Source organism: Orbicella faveolata, unplaced genomic scaffold (assembly GCF_042242905.1).
Source record: "Orbicella faveolata isolate gen_17 unplaced genomic scaffold, um_ofav_v1 contig_24, whole genome shotgun sequence".
Taxonomy (NCBI): Eukaryota; Metazoa; Cnidaria; class Anthozoa; order Scleractinia; family Merulinidae; genus Orbicella; species Orbicella faveolata.
In genome coordinates this window covers 4,520,992-4,547,336 of record NW_028301552.1, presented here as the reverse complement: position 1 = coordinate 4,547,336, position 26,345 = coordinate 4,520,992, and the positions used below count along the sequence as shown (strand labels likewise).

The 26,345-nt window shown below is 39.1% G+C and overlaps 3 protein-coding genes across 3 annotated transcripts; 2 read left to right on the top strand and 1 right to left on the bottom strand.

The window, feature by feature from the left end:
- LOC149110035 (stromelysin-1-like) lies at positions 1-8,238 on the top strand. Its single transcript, XM_089292499.1, has 6 exons — positions 1-262; positions 2,469-2,723; positions 3,816-4,050; positions 4,450-4,674; positions 5,552-5,831; positions 6,432-8,238. The coding sequence occupies exons 1-6, from the start codon at positions 179-181 to the stop codon at positions 6,937-6,939; spliced, it is 1,587 nt and encodes a 528-aa protein (XP_089148625.1). The 5' UTR covers positions 1-178; the 3' UTR covers positions 6,940-8,238.
- Positions 8,239-11,809: 3,571 nt separating this feature from the next.
- LOC110056355 (matrix metalloproteinase-25-like) lies at positions 11,810-18,409 on the top strand. Its single transcript, XM_020762821.2, has 6 exons — positions 11,810-12,263; positions 13,799-14,050; positions 14,481-14,730; positions 15,484-15,702; positions 16,012-16,312; positions 16,893-18,409. The coding sequence occupies exons 1-6, from the start codon at positions 12,132-12,134 to the stop codon at positions 17,443-17,445; spliced, it is 1,707 nt and encodes a 568-aa protein (XP_020618480.2). The 5' UTR covers positions 11,810-12,131; the 3' UTR covers positions 17,446-18,409.
- Positions 18,410-18,488: 79 nt separating this feature from the next.
- On the bottom strand, positions 18,489-26,329 carry LOC110056351 (uncharacterized). The gene is made up of 4 exons (XM_089292173.1): positions 25,812-26,329; positions 23,960-24,010; positions 21,820-22,512; positions 18,489-19,961 (listed from the first exon to the last, which is right to left on the bottom strand). The coding sequence occupies exons 1-4, from the start codon at positions 26,310-26,312 to the stop codon at positions 19,899-19,901; spliced, it is 1,308 nt and encodes a 435-aa protein (XP_089148299.1). The 5' UTR covers positions 26,313-26,329; the 3' UTR covers positions 18,489-19,898.
- Between the last annotated feature and the right edge of the window lie 16 nt (positions 26,330-26,345).

Genomic DNA, 26,345 nt, shown 5'->3' with positions numbered 1-26,345 from the left:
CATTGGCTGTGAACTGTGACCTGTTCTGAAATAATACGTAATTGCAACTAACAACGAAAGCAGTTACTCGCAGATTTCAAGTACACCATACCCACTGAATGCGTTAAGAAGTCATTGAGCGGCTAAGACATTTTTGAACAGGAAAAATACAAGCGTTACTACTTCGACATCTTTAAATATGAGAGCACTAGCTCTGGCGTGTTTGGTTGTAGTGTTCGCACTCGTATCGGCAAGACCTGCCGCGCTACCGACAAACGTCTTGGTAAGTTTCGATTTGAAATCCACTTGTTCGGGTTCAATACTTAAAAATAAGAACATATTCGGGTTTTCTTACCAGCTGGGAACCGGCTGTTTTCTTCGTCAAACTGGGATCTATGTCTAGAAAAATTTCAGAACAGAAATAGCTTTTCACGCCTTCGCATAACAAGTCTGTGTAAAGGTCTCCTTCTGTTACACTGTAATTATGCCTTCGAGAACTAACGTTTTCTGAAAATTAAATTCAGTCATAGTCTTGAAGAAAACTTTTTGTCCGCTCTTTCGCAAACCCCATGCAAATTGTCTCAATCTGTCTGGGTTTCATACCGTTCACATGTAGCACTCTTTCAATGTTTCAGCTCGTTTTGAAGGCGTGCATATTGAGGTTCTTGCTTCAAGCTGCGTTAATGTTTTTTGACTTAATTCATGACTTAACCGGCAAAAGAAAGAGAAAACGGAATTTTTAACTCCAAAATAAGTTCCGCAAAATTGAAAGTTTGTTATATTCAATACTGCCTAACCAGCGCTAATATCGTTCTGCTCACGTTGAAAAAAAAAAAATTCACATATTAATGAATTGGCGTGAAAAAAATTCATATGTTCAGTCACGAGGAATGTATTTCACGCAAAGGAATTTCACTTAACAAAACATGTTCGTTTAGAGCTTTCCTGTGCTCACAGATTTGACGACAAAAGGACGGATTCTCTTAATGTGATGTCACGCATGACGTCAATTATGTGATGCTCTCTGCGGGGCCGAATGAACAAACATGTACAGAGCAAACAAACTCCTACATGTGCGGGTGGAATATCACGAAAGCATGTGTCAAATATAATAAACATAGCAGTTTTCGATAGTCTTAAGTTTTGTGTGAACTGCCGGATCCAAACTAAGTTAATTTTGTACAGCTGTAGGCCTGCAACTTTCATTATCAATGGCTTTGGTTCAGAGCGGAGCAAGGGAAAAAATCTCAATAGTTCCGTTACGTCTAGACTTGGTAATCATTTCTGAGGCTGACAAGCTCTCTCCGCGAATAAATAATATTCTGAATTGCCTCCATGGCCATCAAAATAGACCAAACAAAACTACGATCATTCTGTGACTCACGGGAGTGGAAAGAAAAATAATTTATGCAGTAGGAAAGTGAAAGGTGTTCGGTTTTTCCTACTTCACATGTGTTTGAAAGATGTATTAAACAAATGATCAATATAAATACTAAGTGGTCGAATAACGACATTGCAGAAAAAAAGAACGTTCATTGTGTCTGAATTTTTGCGGTTGGTTGTTATAAATAACTCATGGCTGGTGAACAGATAATACAAAGACATATTCACATTCCTTTACGGGTTATTTTATAAACAGTGACTAGTACAATAAATGTCGAAATAGCGTAAAGTTTCAAATTTAACGACCACTCGAAAGAGGTGACCGCAAACTTAAAGTCGACTGGTTGTTAAGAGTCAATGAAATAACAGATATAAGTTGTGTTCAGGCCATGGAAACAGAGACAAATTGTTTGAAATGACGTTTTTTCAATCCAATAGTTTACTTTCATTCTTATGTAGTACAAACTCTTCTGAATAACTCTTCAAACTCTTCGTTCTCCTTTTCATCTTTTCCCGTCCAGTTCTAGTTTTTGTCTCACCTTTTTTGAAGAAAAGGAATATTTAAAGTTTAAAATGTCAATTCGAAACGCTTGTCGACCACTTAGCGGAACTCGTCTAAAAGTAGAACATGCACAATACAATAGGCATTGGCAAAGTGCTTTGAAACCACTTTCAAAGTTCAATGGGCCGTATGGAACTAAAATCCCTTAACTTTTCCCAGTCCACCATATATACTTAACTACTGATCGATCATAATAAATTCTTCTGGAAAAAGAAACATTTATTTAGTTCAGGAGTAATCAAATGCTAGTTCAGTTCAGGGTTCGGTTAACTTGAAGTCGATTTCATAATAACTCTGTGGTGCGACAATTAACCTGTGGTGTTACAATTAAGATTCTGGACAAATTGCGGACCGTCGGGTTTTCAAATTTGTCTGTAAGTATTATACGTCCTGAAGCTACTCTGAAATTCAGGAAATTAATCTTCAAATACAAGAAATCGGCAAAATCTAACATTTATGTCTCGAAAAAGGTTATATTTAGTTTGCCAAATGTCGATCTGTTGAGTGGTTCCTTCGTATCTTACATGTATTTTTCAATCATCAGAGGTATTTGGAGAGATACGGCTATTTGTCTCCTACTGATGTGAAATTTGGACGAGTGAGAAGCAAATGGAAGCTTTATCAAGCTGTGAGAAATCTTCAGCGCTTCACCGGGCTGAATGAGACGGGAAATCCCGAAGACCCGAGTACTGTCGACCTGGTTACTAAGCAACGCTGTGGTTTCCGAGATCTTGGGAAAACGGCACAGTTCCGAAGAAAGAAGAGATATTCTCTTCATGGGACTTTTTGGCATAAAAATGTAAGTCTTTCTCTTTCTCGGATGACTTACTTAACTCAGGCTGTGGTATCTCGAAATAACGGAAACAAGTCCGTCCCTTGATCTCAGACTATGGAAAAGTGAAGATAAATGTTTTTTCCCGAAAGCAGTCCCCAGCTCAGCCCCAACTCGACACGCCATATGCATAAATCTTACTTATAATTCACCTGTCATTTGTTAGTCTCAGGCCCCGTTCACACTACGCCAGAGAAATTTGAAAACGGAGTTTCCACCCCGAAAACGCATTAAATGTTTTCTGTCCACACTACGCCGGAGAAATTTGAAAACGTTACGATCACTGGCGCGGCAGAAAAGCTGAAGTGCATCATTGAGAGTGAGGGTTCATCACATGATTGTCAAGACCTCATCATTTTCGAAAACCTCCGTTTTCAAAACTGTTTTTCGTCCGCACTAAAGCGCAAGTCCGACGTTTTCAAACCTCTCCGGTTTGAATAGCGTTTTCGAAAAGCTCTGTTTTTGTGACGGATTAGTGTGGGCAGTAGACCTAACCGCTGCATTTCTCCGGCGTAGTATGGATGTGGCCTTAACCTATTAACTATGTCGAATTCATTCGAAACAATTTGTTAATGTACACTACGTGCACCCACAATCATATAAAATCCGGTGGTCGTTTTGTTTTACTTGAATAAACATTTATTGCATAGACATGAGTGCTTTACCGGAAATACACCACTCAAATAATTTATACGTAACTACATCCGGGACCCTAATGGTTTATTTTCCATATCCTTACTAGTGACGATATTGATAACGTCATTTCCAGCATTTTTTTGTCACGGTCATTTGTGTGGCGGAGACAAGCGACAGCCGGAAATATGTCTGTGTTCGCACGCTACATTTGTGCAATCTGTTAATTTATCGATAATTTTAAAATAGAGAGAAAACTCAACCGTAGCTTGAAGATTTTTGTTTTGCACACTTGCTGCGCGAGTTCGTAAAAAATGTCTTAACCACTCCAAAAATAAAATTCGTATCTTCAAGCCACAGTCTAATATCCTCCATATATCTAGTAATTCTTGTTCCCTGTAATTTCATTTTTTTTTTTTCATTCAGAGGTTAACCTACAAGATGGCAACTTACACTTCAGACCTTACACGCCAACAAGTCGACAATACAATACAATCTGCATTGAGCATGTGGGCAAAGGTTTCTCCGCTGACCTTCTCAAAAGTGACCGACGGACCCGCTGACATTGAGATAATTTTTGAAAATAAGAAAGACAGAGGATATTCGTTCGATGGCAGAGGAGGAGAACTTGCCTATGCCTACTTCCCAGGAAGCAATGCAGGTAGGTTTGGGAAAAGAAATTCTATTTCTGTTTTATACATTGCTTCCAGGCTAATCGTACAAAGGCAAAGTCCGCATATGAGCCAAGTGGCCCATCAGACCGGAGGTTATCCCGGTTTCTGTAGCATGAAGCGACTAGGACAGGAGTAGGAATATTTCTACTGTACTCCCCCCATGGATGGGATGCTAGTCCATCGCAGGGTTACCCCCAGCATTAAATTCGCCGGTACCGTTATTGAACTTCGACGTATACGTTCAGTCATACTGAAACCGAGATTTTCTTGTTCAAGTTTTTATCATTGCGTACGCGCCGTCCCTAGGGACGGATTGATGAATCCATAAAACAAGAGTGGGCGCTAGTTCGCATTTCATACATGTCCAACTTTTTTTCCGACTCCAGGACGTTTTGGAGATCTCCATTTTGATGACGAAGAACTATTCACGGTTCACAAAAGCCAGCCAGGGGGAGTGGATCTAAAATGGTTAGCACTACATGAACTGGGGCACAGTTTGGGGCTGGAACACTCTTCAACGAAAGGGGCCATAATGTACCCGATTTACAGTGGTTATCATCCGGGACTGGAGCTTCATCGAGATGATATTCTGGGAATTCAACAGTTATATGGTAAGTTAACTCTCACATGCAATTTTTGTCCTAATCTGTCCTTCTGTTGATGTTATCTTTTGTGTTCTATACATGAAGACAATAGCAATGATCAAGCTCGGCTCATTGTGGACAGATCGTCGCCTCATTTTCTCTTGGAAGAAGTGAACAAGGGTCTTTTTTAAATCAGTATCAGCCTTGCAGTTTATTGCTTGTCTTCATACATTTTTTGGCTGATCAGATCTGTTGTAGATCCTACGTTGGCAGTGTTTATCGTGTGCGGTCCCTTGCAGTTTATGGTTTCTTTTTTTAATGTTCCACGAGGAAATCAGACTCTCGTCCCTCTTCATATTTTAAGCAGACCCTGAGAAACAAATGCCCTCATTTCCATTGTAGCTGTGCGCCACACAACTTCGTTCCCAGGGTCTCTCATCTTCCGGTCCCCTGGAGCGGGAGAGGCCCCGGACGATAAAAGACCCTCGGAACGAGGACGTGTGTAACAGCCTCCAAGAGGAAAAACCTCTCCTGCAATTACTCCGGCTTTTCTCTTCAAAGGTTTTCCGTCCACTCTACGGCTGATTTGAGAAGGCAACAATCACCGGAGGGGAAAACTTTGGCAGGGAAATCACATGATTATTGTGAAGTCATCGTTTTCGAAAAGCTCCGTTTTCAAAACGTTTTTCGTCCACACTAAAACGCGAAACCGGCGTTTTAAAGTTCCTCCTGTTTGAAGAGCGTTCCGAAAAGCTCCTTTTTCGTGACGGATTAGTGTGGACGGTAGGCCTAACCGTAGGAATATTAATAAAGCTGCGTTTTCAAATTTCTCTCCCTCCTCTCTTAAAAGTATTCTGATTCATTCAATATGTTAATTGACACCTTGCTGATTTTACGTCACTAGGTAAACCCTCAATCAACAGGGTCCCGCCAACACCTCACCAAGACCCGACCCAGTCTCCAGGAAAACCCAATCCATGCACCAGTACGCTTGATGCCATGATAATGACAGCTGATCAGACCACCTACGCATTCAAGGGCGCGTATTTCTGGCCGGTTGGCGATCAGGGAGCTTTCACTGGCGCTTTGAAAATATCACAGTTCTGGGATGGACTCGAAAATGATATCGATGCTGGATACACAAGACATTATGATAGACTGACGTTCATTTTTAAAGGATCAAGGTTCCTATTTAACTTTAAATGTTACTAATTACTTATTATGCGGTTCACAGTGGTTTTCAATCGAGTGCTGAAAGTAATCAGGCAATTTTCTTGCATTATTTTGGTTTTACTTTTGGTTAGGATTGGCCAGGAAGTCTAACTGGTAGGTGACTGGTTTGATTTTGGTTTTACGACTCTCAATTGAAAAAAGCTCTACAGGGACAAAATATCTAATCAGGGTTCTTCATTTCCTAGTACTTTATGTAGTCGTCGGAAAAGTACCTCGGCAGATCTTCAGGAAAGGTTCTGTAAATGTTTACATACATTGACTACCTTGATGTTCTCTTGGCATTGATTAGACCTAATAAACTGCCCGAAAATCTTTGGGCAATTCGGAAATTGCTGTAAAAGCTCCTTAGCTATTTCGCTATTTGGGAATCCCAAAATTTTTAACTGGCCTTTGAAAATATTCGAAAATTGTCGGCACGAAACATTTGCAAGCTAGACTGTCTGAAACTATTGGCTGAAACTATCTTTTTATCGGAGACTATATTTACTTGCAGGGTATTTCCATAGAAAACCTTGGAAGAACCATTAAGTATTCTTTTACTCCCTTTGCAGATATTGGACGTACTCAAACCGAACACTGGTACAAGGGCCGAGAGACGTTACAGAGCTGAACCTTCCCGCTGAAGTACACAACATGGATGCGGTTGTGGAATGGGGTGCAAACGGGGAGTTGTACATATTCAAAGGCAGCATGTTCTGGAGATATAACAACTATAAAAAGAGTATTGACCCTGGATATCCTAAGACTATTCAATCCGTGTTGCCAAAGTTACCTAGCCACATCGAGGCCGCACTGCAGTGGAAAAATGGAAAGACGTACTTTTTCAAGGGGGCGGAATATTACACCTTAGATGACGCATCTGTCCGAATTCGGAAGGGATATCCTAAGTCGATATCAACTTATTGGATGGGGTGCTCTCCAGTCGGGCTTATTGGCGGGAAAATATCACCTTATCGGTCTTCACTATCTTCGATAGCAACTCGCAGCGTTTTTCCACATGCGGTGGAATTCGTTTTGTTCGCGGTCTTTATAATAACATCTGTTGTACAGTTTCACTGATTTTTTTGCCCAGGGGTGTACAGTCTCATCATCTAATATGGGCTAGTGACTTTCACTGATGTTGATATGACAACTTTCTACCCGTCAATCGATCATATGGCCAGCTGTGGCCACAGTCTATCAGTCAGTCAATCCATCCAATACAATGCTTTTGAGTGGTCTACCTTGAATTTCCTCTCACACGAGTCTCTAGGCGAGTGTGTATACCGAGGAAATAACTGGGATATTCCATGGCATACCATGAGAAAGCGTCGCATAAGTATTTTATACCATGCCGTATAAAATACAGTGGTAACCACACAATCAATGCCGCATACGCGCGGCGCATGATGGGAGGGTTGGATGTGATACTGTCGAATAGACAACGGCTTTCTTGTATTCTGATTGGTTGTATTTCCTATGGCATGGTATAAAATGCAAAACAATGCAACGTAATGCAAAGCAATGCAATGCAAAGCAATGCAATACAATACCTTTTATTTATACAAGAAAACAAATGCTACTTTACAAATACCAATTAAAAAATTCTAAAATGTTACATCAAAAGTTATTGCCTTCAAAATTACCGCCACATGTTATCGCACTATTTTATTTCGTAGCGTTACCTGGGTATTGCCATTAATCAATCATTCAATCAAACAATACTATAATTAATATCACTATATTGTCCAGGGCACCTTCGTTTGGTTTTTTTAAGTACTGTATTCAGAGCAATTTGCTGCGGTTTGTTCAGAGAGCCTAGTTGTCGCAAGCTACGCTCCGTAGCTATTTATTTTTAACACTTAAGCATACAATATTCTTTCAGCGAGTCAGTATGTAAGATAAGCAGACTAAATCATCATTTAAAAACAACTATTGCGATGTATATATAGAGTATATTTAACTATTGTATGACAATGCGCACTTTATAATTAAGCATATGTTTTCCACCCTTATATAAACAGTGAATGATATGTAGACCTGCAATATAGTCCCCTGTCAGAAGAGCGAAGCAGGGCTGCTTTTAAAATCCAGTCATGCCACAGGACAAAATTTGCTGTACCTAATTTATGGGAGACCTTTAATATTAACTGTAGTGCGTATGGGATGGAAAGTCATGTCGTGTTTTAATTGTAATGCAGTTAAAGAAATTTAATTCTTCGTAGAATTGTTTAAACCTTCAGTGCAGGTAACTGAACATATCATTATTTATGTTTAAGCAAGCCAATGCCTAAAACGTTTTACTTAATTTCTCATGAGTGTGTACATTTTTTCATTCATTTGTTCTCTTCTCATGGAATTAAACAAGAAACGAAAGTATGTTGCGTCCTGTGTTTACTCGCGTTAATGTCGATCTCCAATGCAAGTTGGAGATGAGCTGACGGTGATACTGACAACTCGACGCGATTCAGTACGTTACCTTTTCTGCCATTTTAAGTAATGTACCATTTTCCAAACCCCCTTCCCCCACTTTCCACAACCTCTTTCCCCTTACAATGCTGAAAGCCTCTGACTACAGAACTCAGAGCTAGCCCATTTGTCCATGGATGTACATGCAACAAGCGCAACGTTCGCTTACGGGTTTGCTCAGAGTACCGGTAATTTGATTTAGCCACTGTCCTGTTAAGATTGCAGTTAGTTTAACTGAAGCGCGACTGAGCTCTGAATTCATTAGTATTCTGATCTGTAATTATACTTAAGCCGACATACTGTTATATGGCTGATTATTTCTTCTTTTACTGCAGAATAAAGCTTCCATTTCTTCTCCACTGCCAAAGTTCAGATTTGTTGCTTTTGTTTTTGTTTGTTTGCTTGTTTGCTTGTTTGTTAGTTAGTTAGTTTGTTTGTTTGTTTTTTGCTCGCGTGCATGCTTCTGTTCGCTGAAATCTAATTGTCTGTTCCTATTCAGGAATATTCAGTTACCTGATCGCCGGAGTCTGATCCTAAGTGCTGAAAGTTGTATTACTCTTTCGCTTACGTGAGCCGTGTTCATAGGTCATCATACTGAATTAATCATCTGATCACGAAAATATATAGGGCAGCCGTTCAGTATTGTCTTGGCAAATTTCTGTTTAGGAAAGCTTGGAAAATCACCCTGACAAAAACAAAATAAGAGAGGTAATCGGTTGGGACATCCTGTTACAACTGGCACGAGCTGAAACCAACGAGAACGTGCCGGAACAGCGTAGGAAGCCATTGGGAATATCCGGGAGAGTGCGTGCCGTGTAGATAGCCACACTCAGGAATCTTTCTAAGATGAAAATTGCATTGCAGTTCGCGTTGACTCCCTTTGAGCTTAGCGTGGGAGTTTAGACAAAATAAAGTCAGAGTCTTACAGATAATGGACACACATTGAAGAAAGCCTTGAAAGGTTAACCTAAAGGCACATATTTGTAGGCTTTATTTGGTATTTCTCTTCTCGCACATTACAGGAAGTCATTATTTAGGAAACCCAACACGAGACGGAAAGTCTAACTGTCTGGACAACTTTGAGCACGTGAGCGCTTGTGCTTTTTGAGCACGCCAATAAATACTTATCTGTTAAATTTATCTACGTATGTTCTTGCTGGAATATAACCTCTAGTTGTTTTAGTTCAGTTCGAAGTTTTGCCATATTAAGTAGTGTTTTAATAGCGGTATTAAAAAAGATAATTAACTAGGCGCCTTTTAATTGGTGTTGACTGCAGGCCGCAAAGGAAAGTAACCATCAATGTTGTTTTCTTAGCAGGGAGTATTAAAGCTTATTCACCTTGTTGTTGACACTCACATCCGGCTTGAAGCACGGAAATTGACGATTTTAAATGCAAGCCGTTTTTGGTGATTCTCAATTTTTTTTGGCTTCAGGAACCTGTTTCTGTTAAATAGTTTGTTCATCGTATCACTTAGACATGCGCAAAAGATTGTTGTTTCCCTTTTAACACCTCAAAGTTACCCTGCAAAATAACCTGTACTCTATTGTTGTTGTTATTCAGTTGTATTCTATCTTCCCCTCTGATGAGCAGAGGGGAAAAATTTTGAAAATCTTTAGGCCTTGACATAACGGTTAGGCGGTAGAGTTTATAATGTAAGAAATAAGTGGCCGTGAGAAGTTTTATACTTGGGTGAGGGAAGACCCCGCTTCTATACTCAGTAACACAAAGGCCCCAGTCATTAGGTCTCCGCTCTTATACTGGTAAAGAGCGAGCGCGAGTGCCAGTTGTCATATAGTGCATCTAACCCACCTTCAGTTGCTTATAGAGACATGTATTCGCTCTTGTGTATTCTGGCTACTAAGCAAATATTTTCTTTCCGTTAGCGAGTAAAAGCAGTGTCTGGCGAGACGGGGAAAACTTTAGCGGAGGAGGGAGGGTAGGGTAAGAGTTGCAACGCGCTCTTGAACAGACTTCCATGCAGTCAGGTTTTTTGGTGCAAAGATAACTCCAATGCATTACTGATTATCTTTGTGCCTGCTTGTCTTACCCTTTCTAATCTCTTGCTTCAAAGACTGAGAAATCTATAATCCGTGAACTGCATGGCGAGAAAAGAAACACGTGAAGCCAGTGACGACAATAAATGACGTCACAGAAACTACTACAGCCCTACCCTGCCCGCCCGAAACGCGACAAAAGCAGACATAAGAGTCCTCCTGTATATACAAGTCTGAACGTAGCGTTCCATGTTCGATCAACTACAAAATACTCTTTACTGATTTTGTTAGAATTTCAGCATTTTTCTTGAGAGAATTCGCCTGTACAGCAAGGCCACTTGACAGGCAATCGTGTCCTTCTAGTTGCCTTTCACAACCGTAAGCTGCATGCAGCACTGAACCGAATTGCAATGCGCAGTTAGCACCTAGAACATTATTCACAATGTAAGCTTATGTACCCAGAGCTAACCAGCAGCTAGAACTGAAATAGGCAAGGCATTGGTGCAGTAAATCACAGGATCTTCCCCTTTTGTGCTGATAGCTCGACAAAAACTGGAACAACTGATAAAATAAGGCCGGAAACTCTCAATCGGACGGTGAGCAGCGATTTATTTGTTTGTTATTGCCACAGTCGGCATTTAGCTCACATCGAATAGTGTCCAAATAAGTCAACTTGATAAACAGCGTGATAAGAAATGAAATACTGTAAGAAAACAGTAGACGATGAGTTGTGCTTTCATTAACTCGAATACTGGACTCCGGTTTCTGCTCACACCAAATAAGAAGAAACTCGGCAAACTAAATACTGTAATTAATAATTGACTTTCTGCTTAAAACGTGATAGTAAAACGATATAGCCCAAACACACTGCCCAGACAGACAATAACTTTATTGCGTATGCAATAAAATGTGATCCTTTGGTGACTACATAACAAAAATGGACAAGTTAGATTTTAATTACCGTTCAAATGATTTTGTTTTGAGCAATATTTGTGGTTTTAACAGGAGCAAGGAGAAAACATTGCAACGAAATAGATCTCGCTTGAAACTTTGCTTTTAAATGTTGACTCATAGCAACCACGCAGAAGCTGTTAAAGAGGTGAACCTGCGATAACAAAATGAAAGAAAAATGTTTTACCTTTCGATAAGGGTAAAATTCACGCCTTTTCAGATTCAACAATGAAAATAGATCTAATTATACTGATTAGGTCAAAAATCGCAATATTCGCCTTGCTTCGTTTTGGTGTGGTTTTATTTCTAATTGCTTATTGTCTTTCATGGAGGAGACGACAAACTGTATCTACAGGAACACAAACGAGGAAAAAAGCTTTGTCATCGGATCAGCGATAGACGAACAGTGTACGCAGAACTTGAAACAGATCGTGTGACTTCCGACTTGCACGATAACTTGAAGGGTATCCATTTTCGCCAAATATGGGAGTGAAATAGCACCCGCTTATTTCTGGCGGAAGTGTATCTTGTTACGGTCAATGGGTTATAAACTGATGAGTCTTCACTACTCTTTTAGAGTGGTAAACACACCTTTTCCTGTTCTCGTTGAAGCTGTTTTGCAGAGGCACAATCTTATCGACGAACCCAATATTTAGTTTGCGGTGGTGTTGGATATTCCTAGTTGGCATTGATCCACGCGAAGGGAGGTTTTCGCTTATATAAGGACAGAACTTTCATTTGTGACACCAGACGATAGACGAAAGACAAATCTACATCTGTCTGCAGCGGCAACTTTCGGTGTTGAAGGCCGAGCATTTTAAAATAGTGGCAAGTGTTTAGTATTGTGGAGTAGAAAATGGCGTACACAGAAAATTTTGGTCGTCTGAGGACGGCACTTCGGTTAATCCTCGTTGTTTGCTTCTCCTTTTGCTTCCCAAACCTCGTAGACAGTAGTCCACTCAATTCAAAGAAAGTTGCGGAAGGAATTGTAAGTATTAACTTTATCCTTTCCTCGTAAGTTCATTATTTTATGTCACCTTGTTATTCATAATTTTCCAGTGTAGTTCACGAAGTTGGCTCAAAATTTTTACTCTGCTATGTAACCATTGAAGCATGTTTCGCCTTTGCGTCATTTGTCACGGAAATCAAACTGTGACATGATACAAACGAATAGAAATGCGATCTGCAGCGAAATGATTCTAAATCTCTTCTTTTTAAAACTAATACATTTATCAGATATAATAATAAAGACCAAAATTTTAATTTTACAAACATTTCTCGTCAGAAACGTCTTCATTTTTCGGTGCAAATATTTCGGAAGATGCAAATTGGCCGACTTAAAAAGATTGAACGTTACATAAATATTAATATAAACAGAAGAAACACGTTTGTAAAATTAACAATTTTCGTTTTGTATCTGAAACTGTGACTTTCCTGCTGTCCAGACCTTTTGGTAATGTATATTTATCAAATTGATGGTATGAGGGCATTTTCTAAAATCGAAATAATCATTGCATTTATGTAACGAGTATTTCGTAGTCAGCGTAGTTTGGTTCCAGAATTATCTGGTTCAACAACCTATGACGTCATGCTCTTGAGCATTAGGTTTACATGATTACTAATGAAATATAAAACCCGTCCCTGAATTAAATTGACCGTAACTTGACTATTAGAAGTGAAGTAATGCGAGAATTATGCAAGGTACGTAGTGCGCGTTTTCACGATTCACAGCAAATGGAGCAAACGTGACCCTAGCTTTCTGCGTTTCCTTCTCGGCTTGAAATTCCGCTCTTAAGAGCTGAAAAGGAAATATGAACTCTTCCAGACGAGATCTTATTTAAATCTGATTTAAATAACGATTCAAGACTATTTTGATTTCTTTGTCTTAGTTTTGTATCTACCATGCCGTGCTACTTTTAGCACTGAAAACACGACGTCGTCTTTATATAGTTACCGCGTGACTTTCTATATGTTCATTGGCCTGTTGCCACTTTTGATCACTTTTGCGTTTTTAAGTTGAGTCAATTAAGAGCCACTCGAGATAAGACAGTCTAGCAGGGAAACAAAATGAAAGAAAATATTGAAGCTGCATCACGAGGCACATGACAACTGAACAGAAATTGTCTGTGTTGTAAAAAATCCAATGTTAATAAATAAATAGAAATCTTGGCGGAAGTTACAGAAACGCTACGTCACCAGAAAGAAACACTAATTAATTGAACTAGTATCATTATTTGGATTTTTCGGTAACATGACATAATCTTAGTTTTGTTTGTCCAGCAAACACATACTTGTGCGAACAGATGGTTGTATTTTATAAACTTCAAGATCCGGCAGTATTTTGACTATAATTTATGTTGCATATTGATGACATCATATTTATGACGTAACTCATGGTAACGCCTTTTTGGAGGTACAGACTCATTGCCTCCGCAAATTTATAGATTCTTTCATTATAATTTAAAAGCAATAATTATACTTCTATAAACAAACATTCATGATTTATTACCTTTTGCACTGTAGGATTATTTAACAAGATTTGGCTATTTGGTGACTGATGATCCCAGAACGGGGAAACTTAGAAGCCAACAAGATTTAGAAAAATCCATCAAAATGTTACAGCGTTATGGTGGTTTACCGGAAACAGGCAACTTAGACGCGGCTACGATTAAGCTCATGGGAGAATCCCGTTGTGGTGTGTCGGACTTCGGTAAGACGGATAACACTCGAAGAAAGAAGAGATACACGTTGCAAGGGTCACGATGGAAGAAACACGTAAGAAAATGAAAATCTTGCGTTACTCATCTTCAGGTTTTTTCCTATGGCGTTTTATTAAAAATGATTCCTCGGACTTGATGATGTTAAATTTTAGAATTCAGATGCATCGGAAAGCTCTTTCTATATTCAAGGGCACTTGAACTCAAAGTTCATGTGGGGATCCATGTCAGAAGTATTTTTGCGGCAAAATTTCATTTCTGAAATACATGTACTCACAGTACTGTATTTAAACTCGGCAAGAAATCCCATGACACATTTTCCTCACCAAAAAATAGGAACTAGCTATGTTGTCTGTTTGGGATCTTCGGTTCATTGATTCATGTATTTTTGCATAAAAATTGATCAAAGTGCGCGGCAAAATATATTCAGAATTCATGGTTATGGTCCACTGGTTATAAAATTAATATTGTTTTACTCTTTTTGACAGGATCTGACATACAAAATCAAATCTTTCACATCAGACATCAGGGACACTGAGAAACAACGGCAAACCTTCAGAAAGGCGTTCAAGTTATGGAGTGATGCAACCAATCTGCGAATTAACGAAAACAGATACGCTGATGATAAAGACGTTGATATTCACATCAGTTTTGAGACCGGTTACCATAGTGATGCTTACCCGTTTGACGGAGCAGGCGGAACTTTGGCGCATGCGTTCTACCCTCATAACAACTTAGGTAAGTGAACAAACAAACAAAATACAAACTTGGTATTTCCGGTTTAGCGTGAGATAGTGTTATCTATCTGAATACCCTAGCCTTGGCTCGCAGATTTGTACATACAGGGAAAGTTTATATTTTTTATTAACAGAAAATTGTTTACAAGTTCTATTGAGTTTGAGCATTCCAAAAACCCCTCAAGATCGGAGATAAAAAGGTCAACATCCCACGTGGAAGAAGGCGTATCATGCCACATGTCAGTTCACGCTTGTTTTTTAAAGCTCTTCGGAGTTGAACTCGGATCTACTGCATTCATTTAAAACGTTTTATCGCAGACTACTCTCCGGCCGGCATTTCAAGTCAGTGGAAAAGTTCGTCATTGTTAGCAGGAACTAGGAACTCTCTTTGGCAGCTTTTAAATCATTTTATTCTGTGATTTAGGTATACTTTTTGTACTTTTAATTGATTTTATCTCTTATCGCTTGTATTTTTATTCGTTATATTATCTCATAGTTATGCCATAGTTTTAACATCCGTATTGTACATAATTTTTAGAGGGGCACTGGTTTGTTAGTATTTTTATACTATTTTAGTGCTACCCTCTTTAAACAAAGTCTTTACTTACTTACTTACTTACTTACTTACTTACTTACTTACTTACTTACTTACTTACTGGCAGATCGTAGAAGTTAAACTTTTTATCACCACCTATCTTATTATCAATAGCCAAGAGCAACGGAAAGTTTAATAACGATCTCTTTTTTTTTGCAGGCTTATCGGGTGACGCGCATTTTGACGATGGTGAGCGATTCACCATAGGAGCAAAGGACGGCATCAACTTGGACTGGGTGGCGGTTCACGAGTTTGGACACAGTCTGGGCCTGGAACATTCCAACGTGCGGGAATCCATCATGTACCCTTGGTACAAAGGTTACAAGGAGAACATCAAGCTTACCTATGACGACATACAGGGAATTCAGGCGCTTTATGGTGAGTTAAGTCTGCATACGGGCAAAGTGGTCCATCAGGCCGGAGCTTATCCCGGTTTCTTTAGCATGAAGCGACAACATGTAGGAGTATTTCTATTCCCCCATGGATGGGATGCTAGTCCATCGCAGGGTTAGCCCCCCCAGCATTAAATTCGCCGGTACCCATTTATACACCTGGGTGGATGTACAAATCAGTATGTACATAAAGGAAAGAAAATCTCTAAAGAGAATTTATAGCTGGAGTGTAGAGAAGAAAGGACTAACCATGGCACGGACAATTTTTCTGATTTTCCAAATCAATTTATTTCAGGGAGACCAGCACGGCCGACAAATCCTGCAGCGGCGACGCCGAAACCAGCAACTACCAAGCCTCCCGTCCCTGAGGAAAATGATGTCTGTTCTATGAGCTCGTACGACACGTTCTTTCTTGCCCCTGACAAGAAAACGTACGCGCTGAAGGGTACGCAGTACTGGATCATCTCATCTGGGAGCGGTGCAGGCCTGGAGAGTGGGCCTCATAGGGTGACTGATTTGTGGAAGGAACTCCCGAACAAGATTGACGCTGCTTACAGGAAAAGCGCTAACAGGCTGGTGTTCTTCAGCGGAGCTAAGTAAGTGCCTGTTCTTGAATCCAGTTTTGTTTGATTCAAGTTTGACTGAGTTGTTTCATAGCACTTGGAAGTAGTCTTGAAACTAAGATGACAAAGTTAATTTTCCGACACCTCTTTCGAAGAGCCTGAAACGTCATTCAGTGTCAACTTTTGCGTCATTTTCCACGACACATACTTTTAAAAAGACTTTGGTTGTTTTGTTGGAAAAATAGAATATGAGAATTTGAAAGAACGACAATATATTTTGATAGTAGAACACGGAACCACAAAACGTCTGTAAAGAATGCGTTCTTCTACCCAAGAACTATACTGTACAAATAGATATACGAAATGCAAGGTAGGCCGAATTCAACATTATTCGGGGTATTTGTAATGTTCCCGGGTGGACCAAGCTTCACTGTTCCTTTTCCCATTACTGGGACTGAGGAGGTAATTCTTAGCTGGTTGAACCAGCTCAGGACGAACAGTTCCGATTGAAATCGCTTGCTTTATTACTTGTTAGATAATGTTCTAGGAGTTAGCATCATGTTTTTAATGTCGGCGGCTATGATAGTTACTCTAAATTTGGTTTTCTCTAAAGGGTCTGGCAATATTATTACAGAAGCGAGCGAGATACCTATTACATCGAGTACAACGGACCGCGCGATTTCAGGCAATATGGGTTGCCAATGGACTTGAAAGATATGGACGCTGCCTTTGTTTGGGGAAGAAACAGCAGAACGTACTTCTTCAAAGGCGACAAGTATTGGCGCTACAACGGACGCAAGATTGATTACGGTTACCCCAAAAGCACCAGTGTTTGGAAAGGACTACCTGCCCATATTGATGGAGCCATGAAGTGGAGGAATGGAAAGAGCTACTTCTTCGCTGGAAGTACATACTACAGATTTGATGATTGGGAGCTTCAAATCGAGGCTGATTATCCCAAGAGTATAGCTTTGAAGTGGATGCGTTGTACGAAGGATAATCTGGGAGTGATCACAACCACTGCGACACCAGGCGTAACGCAAGACACGACCCAAGGGTATCATGGATGCGATCATGTCCACGAACAATCGTTTGGATCAGCAGTCTACCCCAGTCTTGTCACGCTCTGTTCTTTACTAATAGTTATTTTAACACTGAACTTTTAAGACGTCGTTTTAAGTATTTATTTATCATTAGACGTTAAAACAGAGACACAAGTAATTAACGTGTATGAAAGATATAAACGGTTTCTTCTTTTAGTAAAGGATGCATGTAGTTTCATCCTTAACGGTTACGTGGGTCGTCACGCAATCTTCATTTCCTTGAGGTGGGTTGCATGACAAAACCACGTAACGGCTGCGGCAGCGACTTAGAAAATAATATTTTAAAGTACTGGAAAGTGAAGAAAATTTTTAGAACACCGTTTTGTTTTCCGCTGGAAACTTTTAAAATTCTAGTAACGCTTGCTAGAAAAGTGGTGATCATGGAGCAATATTCATTTGCCTCCAAAACGAGATGAAAAATGTTTTTTTTTCCATTGTTAATATTTTAAATCGACAAACCAGGTGTATATAGTTGAGTCATTTTAGAAATACCCGATATGAGTTACCTATTGAAATATAAATTATGAACAAAAATTGAATTATTATAGACTATTCAACAGCTAGTTGTCCAAGTGACGGGAAATAATCACATAAAATGGACCCTTTTACCGATGGCATTCTTTTCCGATTTTTTCATTCACACCAAACAATTATCCTCAACGCTCGATTAATCGAGCTTACTTTAATGAATATGCGAGACGTTTCATAAGAATCTTTTGCAAACTCATGAAAATATGGGTCCCTAAACTTGACCATTTTTACAAAGAAATATAAACCAAATATAAACACTTGCCCCCTCGTATACATTTCTTTGTAAAAATGATGGAGGTGGTGTTTTGTTCATATGAAAAATTACATGAAAAATTGTTGACATTGCGTGACATTGGTAAAAAGGTTCATTGCTCTATATCTACAGTCGTTGATATTCAAATTTCGTTATGAGAATTGTATTTTACAATAAACATACCGACCTGCTTTTATTTATTGTTTGCATTTCAGGTAAATTTGAATAAATTATTCTACACAATATTGAATGTTTGGTTTCTGTTAAGCTGTGTCAGTCCATAAGCCTTAGCAAGAACCTCGTACTGGAAACACACTGCGCATGACGTGTATGGTAGTTTATTTCTGGGCCTCCTTGGCTAACACCAATTTTACAAGCAATTCAATTTGCCATTAACCATTATCACGCGTCTTATTAAACCAATATCATGCATCTTAATTAGCTTTCCTTCTTTCCACAACACAACCCACACCACTCTCTCCAACACACACTCCACCCACTCCCCCCCCCACCCCCCCCAAAAAAAGAGATGAGGGAGTCTGACACTGGTAAGTCCTCAGGCCAATCCAAAATCTCCACAAGTAATGTCATGGAAACCAATGCAAATTTGTAAATAACTAGTTGACTATTTACTCAGCAAAACACTTTGAAATATATATATTTTTACTAATTCCTTCACTTAATGAACAAAAAATTATCTAGTACGTCTACACTTTGTCAGTTCACACTTGCTACACTTTGTTTCAGTGGCAACCATTTTACAGAAGTATAGCTGTAGGTGGCCAAAAGATGATTTCTGAAAAAATGTGAGTTTGTTACCTTGTGACCCCAGGTCTAAACAGTATGGATTATAAACAGCATGGTTTATACAGAAAACTCAGAGGGATAGCACATAGTACAGTTCGGAACATGCTTGGTCAATAAGAGATTGATTTTTAAGTACTTTAATAACTCATGATTTTAAAAAGACCATGCAGTAGAAACTCTACTATGCACGACACTTGAGAATACTTCAATTTGTTATTCAACTTGTAGTGGGGCACTCTGACTGGCTGATTTAGTTATTGGTCATATCAAGAGTGTTAAGTAGTTGTGTCAGTAATAAAAGCACTTAATATTAGTATGGTACTCAGGGCTAGAAAAAAACTTGAATTCTAGATCGCCCTCTGTACAGACAGCTCTCAAATTTTGCTTGCCCTGCAAGTCTTCGTTACCTTCTCTTATCTGGTTGGCAGATGACTTGCCTGGAACCTTGCCTGTTGGACAAGTGAGAATGAAAAGATACTTGCCCAGCAGGAAAATCTACTTGTTTGTGACAATGAGACGGCACTTTTTTCAAGCCCTGGTACTGTACTTCACTCTGGGTACATTGTATACTGTAATGCCTGGTTTGAAACAATAACAACTTTCACACTTAACTTGACTTTCACATTTTTTCTGGTTTTAGATTGGAAACTTATATGTTGAGAAAAAAAACTGACAACACTTTAAAGTGCAACAGTTCCAAACTCATAAAAATTTAATTCCCTGAATAAAGCTGTAAGATTAGATTATAGCTAGGTAGGTACATTATGCTTAAATGCTGTTCACGTTCTTGATTTACACCCAGTTTGCTGTCAATATTTACAATGCCTAATGAGTGAACATTGTTAAAAGTACTTCTGAATTTAGTAAAGTTCAAAATTTTGGCAGGAAAAGTATGTTATGCACAGCACATAAGAGTACAACAAAGCTACCAATTGACTAGAAAAGCCAACAGATCGTTTGAATTTCCACCAGCACTAACATCAACATCCTGCAAGAAAACAATGACACAAAATGTGGAAATTATGCAAAATATATTCGACAAAATTATGTTTGTTAATCAGCTTTACCCACCGAAGTGCAAAATAATGCAACAAAGTCTAGATACATCCAACAATAAATTATGTTCATTTTTCCCCTCAGGATTGACATACTGTAAGCTGTCTACAATGTACATCAGAAAAGGGGGAATACATGACTGTATATCTAGATTTCCTTTTGGAAGGATTTCAAGCTTGTTTTTCACATGCCAGGAAAATCCCAGACACTAACAATTTCAGACAATTTTGTTGGGGGAGGGAGGAAGGAGCTGTCCTGCTCTGTCCTATATTTCCCACAAAAACTCTAGGTTACGAGGCAGTGCAGTGTTGCTGACATTTGTAATCTTATTATAATTTGAGAGTTGTTACATTCAATATGTGAACTACTAGCCCCACCAGAGCATAGCAATCTGACCCTTGTTTATCCTTAATACATGCACAGAAAACAAACAAACAAACAAACAAACAAACAAAAAAACAACACTAGAAATAACAAAAAAATGGTAAAACATACAAACATACAATGGAAAAGGTGGCCATACTGTAGATACATGTAGAGTTGCCCATAAGTTAGAGTACAAATGAAAAATCTCACTGACATGAACATCAGGACCTAAAATTGCATCCACCTAGTTGAACTACCACGTGAAAACAGCCATCCTCCTTCACTTCCCACACCAAGTGGTGTTTTGCGAGACAGATGTCCTCAGCTGTTTTCGCAGGCTAAGTTGAACTGAACCTGTTGTAAAATATTAGTATTTCCCTGACTCATCAGGTACATAGGTGTACGGGCACCTTTGGACTTGGGGGGCAGACACCTTCTTGCCCAAACAAGTTAAGCAATGCCCGAATGTGTGAGTGTTGAAATTGGGATGTAAACGCACTCAACTTGCGTGAAAAACAAAAACATCCGCAAAGATAGTTATAGTGAAAGCTTGGATACTCAATGACCTCCATGAACAATCTCAATCAAGTAAAATCTAAAACTTATTAAAAGAAAAAGTTCTTCCTTTCATGGCGTTCGTTCAGAAATTGACTGATCAGCAACAGAGACATTTGTGTTTCAAGATGTACCGTTTGGACGACTGTTACAGAAGCTATCCTATATTCGAGACAAGCGTCTCAACAGAACAACAAACAAACAGATGTTCAGAACAACAAACAGATGTTCAAAGAACAACATGAGGCATTGCTAGAAGTCCTTCAAGCCTTCCATGAATTCAGAAGCCATGTCAATATGATGGTAAACAACGTGGACGTACTAGAGAAACACCTCCAAAGAAAAATTCAAGAAAGAAATTAAAACACCCCACGGTTAAGATATTCCAAACAGCTCTATTCAGGGCTTCCACAAAAACAAAAGTCTTGGTCTTTGTTTGCTTTGATTCGTGTCCTTGTTTTGTTGATAGAAAATTGGGAAAGGCAATAATATCCTTATCGTGGATTTCCACGATACAAATTTAAACAACTCGTAGCTAACTAAAAACCTCAGGTCACTTGACGGTCTACAGACTTCCGGCCAGGCGTCTAATCACACACAGAGATTCATAAAAAAGTGGTCACTTTTTTACGAGTTTTGGAAATCACGCTAATAGCATTATTTTGTGATGTTTTCTCTCAAGTGTCGTTGCCCGAATCATGAGCATTTTGTCCGAAAAATTATGTCATTTCCATGGCTTGGGAGGGGAGGAGGGCTGCAGCCCCCCTCTCCCCCCCCCCCCCCCAGCTCGTACGCCTATGATCAGGTAATTTCCATTTTGTCACTTCAGTACAAATACATGTATTCATGATACTCCCAGCTTTACTTACTTTAATATCAACTGAAGCAGCCTCTTTGGAATCATTTTCCTCCTTTGGAGGTGAAGGTTCACTTGGTAATGATGATGACTCAACATTCACAGTACTTTTAGGAGTTACCTCCGACAAAAGACTGCCTTTACTTTGTTTTGAATGTGTCTCTGACACATGAGTTGGTTGACCCTCTTTTGGAACTGTTTCTGGTTCAAGACTTGCCTTACTTCCCTTTGATGGTGTCTCTTCAACAAGACTTGCTTTACTTCCTTTCTGAGGTGTTTCTAAAACAAGGCTTGCCTTGCTCCCTTTAGGAGGAGTCTCTACAGCAAGACTTGCTTTACTTCCTTTCAGACGTGTTTCTGAAATGAGACTTGCCTTACTTCCTTTAGGAGGTGTTGTGGATGAGAGGCTTGCTTTACTCCCTTTTTGTAATGATGAAGAAAGACTAGCTTTGCTCCCTTGCATGCTACTGGCAGGGCTGTATTTAAGACCATCAAAAACAAATTCCTTCCTGGACAATGGCTCTGATCCAGGAATACTTCCACTGTGGCTTGTGTCTTTAGATGCCACGTCAAAGTCATGGGATTCTCTTTTTTTCAACTCGGCAATGGCTGCAGTGTTTATTGTTTCAAGATCAGCTTCTAAGGTATTTTTCAGTTGCTCTTCGAGTTCCCCTTCTTCCAACAACAACTGCAGATCTTGTTGACTCTTGAGCAAGTTAGATAAAGAACATAAATACTTGTAAGCACATTGTATACAATGAACTAGCAAGTTGAATTTTGAAGTAATATTAATATCAAACATGACCAAGAGTGTTTCATCATGTTTCCAAACACTGTGAAGAGAGTTAGAAATATGACACACAGCAGACACAGAATTTTTTGACAAACTTCAAGGTGTTTGGAAATGCAAAGAAACACTGCCTTGAGTGCTTGGTATTTTCTTCTCAATGGAAACTACATGTAAAGCTAAGGAGAAAACAGAGCTCTAAATAAAATCACAAAAATCTGTGCAAGCTTATTAAATTCAGATAGCCAAACAACATCACAGTTATGATTTTCCTTGTTAAACTTGATGAATTGAAAAATAAATCAGTTTGAGAAGTTGAATTTGACCTAACTGATATTTTGTGCATTCTACACCAGACGCTGAACACTCATCTTGCAGGGCTTCAAATGACTAATGACACTCAGAAAATAGTAAAATGAGAAAAAGGATGGACACAGGACAAGAAAAATTAGAACCTCTTGAAAAAATGAGAAGCAGGAGAAACTGGGAAAATATACAAATTATGCAATTTGTTTGATGTTTTTTTTTTTCACAGACACCTCATGCTTGATGTATTTGTTTGTTTGCTTGCTTGATGTACAGAGGAGTAAATGGGAAGCAGGCTAAAAATAGAAACTACATATAGTTGAAGATGCCCTGACTTGCTAATGTACTTGCTAAATTTAACTAGAATAGGAGAGGCTACCAAATTTCAGCAGAAACCATCAAGATCTCCAAAAATTGATCAACTTAGCAAAAGAAGAAACAATAGCCTACCACTAATCTGACTCTTAGAAGCTAATCGTTCCCTAAATTTAGACTGTGCAAAAAAAGTGGAGGCCTCATCACAACTACGCACACACAGAGCTAAAACTTACACTGCAAATAGGCCAAGTATAGTATCTTAAAATAATTCACGGCAGTGGCCTCAAGGTTAATGTGCTCATCTCCAGATTGAGTGGTCTGGAGGTTTGAACCCTGACTGGGGAAATTATGCTGTATTTTTGGGCAAGACACTTAACTCTCACAGCACCTCTCTCTACCCAGGTGAATGGGTACCAGCAAATTTAATGCTGAGGGTAACCCTGCAATGGACTAGCATCCCATCCAGGAGGGAGTAGAAATAATCCTAGTCACTTTGTGCTACAGAAACCAGGATAAGCTCCAGCCTGATGGGCAACTTGGCTTGTATGCAGACTTTACCTTTTTACTTTAAATAATTCTAACATAGTTAAGGGACTAAAACAAAACAAAACAAAACAAAAAAAAATTGCATCGAGGTTGAGGTCCCCTAACCCTCAGCACCAAGTAAGAATTTTAATACATGTATATTTGTTAATTAACAATTGCCCCATTGGTTGATCGGCACAATAATCTAAGCACTCACTCTTGTTTCCCAGGACCATGGAGATGAAAACTGATCTTTGGAATGGAATTCCTATTGAAATGACAAAACATAACAAAGCAAAAATGATAAATCATGAAAAAATGATTCTGGATATGCACACAGCAACAGCAAACTGGTCATTACAACCGTAGATTACAGGAAAAAGGTACAAAAGTGACTTATGACATATACATGTATGCATAGGATAAGGAGATGAAACTGATGTCTTCCTGGAAAAAAAAAAATCAGTGAGGATTACTAATTTTCTTTTACATGTAACACAAGGGTCCTACTGAATACAAGACATGTAGAGAGTGTATGTTACATAGCCCAGATGTATGTACAGGAAAATTCATTTTCTTTTTGGCCACCTGCCAGGTTCTACCACTGTCTCATAATTCCACCACCTAGGGTCAGTGCTTTTGTGAGTTACTAATTCACAAGCATGAAATTTGTTGTTAACTTTGGAGGTCACTCTCTGGGAAATTTATGGTAATTCCATTTTGCAATACACCAACATTGTTATTGTCTGTGGTACTGTCCAAGATTTCTTAAGTTTCCAAAGAGCCTCCCAAAAACAAAGAACATGGTCCCTTTATTCTCACAACCACAAAACCACTCACATGCAACACACAACCTTCCTGTTTGTCACTGTGGACATTTTGTGTATGTGACTGTCTAAATACAATTAAATTATTAATAGTCCTTACATGCTTACATGCACATACATATAACTAAGGGCTTGCATTTAGACAAGTTTTAGCATCCCCATTTTGACTACGTATTACACCACATATGCTATAAGCTGTTCAAGAAATTTAAACTGCCCTCCCCCTTAGAATTTCTAAGGACCTGGATCTGGACACAGGATATACGCAAATTGGGCCATGGTCAGGCTTTTAGTCAGATGGGGGTTCAGGTGACCTGTGGATGACCATTTTCTATAGAAAAAATTTTTATATTTCGTCTATACGTTGTCTTATAAATTGCTCATTTGAGCAGGCCCTATAGCATATTTTGAATAGCCCCTTTTCAAATTCAGGCTAAAAGCCTGGACATGGTTGTCGATGATCACCCAGACCTGATGTACTCAATTCAATCTTTCGGTTGGTAAGATCAGTTGCTGTCACTAGTAGTTTCATATCTATACTGTAGGGTTGATTATTTTCAGGATGTTCTTTACTGTTATGGGCATTCTAGTGCTCCAGGTTTCAGGGAACAGTACATGTGCGCGAAGAGAAATGAAATCAAATAATTTGTTTTTGTTGACTTTAAATATGTATAATCAGCATGATGTTGTATAGACATCTTGGAAGTTTTCAAAACTTCAGAAATGTAATTCAACTATTGACTTTGATATAAAGCGTCACGAAACAAGATGAAAAACATTCAGATAATTACGTTCTCCTGGCATTACTAAAATCACAAAACAGCTGTAGACGTGCCCAAAGTAAATTTATTTTCTGGTTCTGCACAGCTGTAAGCTAAAATACAGCAAGCTTATTAAAAGCTTTAAACATTTGAAAAAAAAAGTAGAGAAAAATAAATAAATTCAGACTAGATCGCAGTTATAAAAGTTTCTAAATTACTTTATTTCCCGCATCTGTTTAGAATCTTTCACTACCACACCCAAAACTACTGTTATCACCACTTGACGATGAATCACGCTTCTTGGCGATCGAAGAACAAAGTGTGACAATTTAAGAGACTTTCAAACACAGAAAATTCACTTCAGCTTACCTTCGGAAAAAAGCTGTCTCAGGCAAAACGTTTGTTTCCAAGTTGAAACGTTCTTAAAAAGTTAACAACTACTATAAAACAAACCTCGAGGATACAAACAACAAACGCTTACCGTGACAGATGCAATGCTGTCTCGTGGGTTGAAAGCGGAGGGCTCCTCTGACCCCGAAATTCCGTGGGCCAGCCTTAACACAGGAAACCAAACGGGCTTTCTCGTTGAAAAAGAATCGTCAAGATAGTAGTGTTTTCTTACTTTAGGACCAACCATACGCTGGTCTATGAGCTTATCCTGCTCTTCAGGACTCAGTTTATCCCATTCGCTGCCTTGTTCGGCCATCACTTCGCGCTGTTCGGTGATAATTCTCCGACTTACATGATTCAACGATTCAAAGTACGACAGAACATACTCGTTCATGTCTTCGACATCACTAACGTATTTGTTTTTTGGCTCAAAAGAACACCTCATGGTTTCAATTTTAGATTCACTTGGGGTCTCTTCAGCGCCTGGTTCCTCCATGTCGTCAAAATCTTCGGCAAACGCCTGTTCTATAGCGGCCGTCACTTCCGCTTCTGAAATGATGGCCGCCATGTTTACTTTTTCTGTGGTTTTCATTCACCGGGGAGAAGTCTTTGTTCTAAGAAGGAT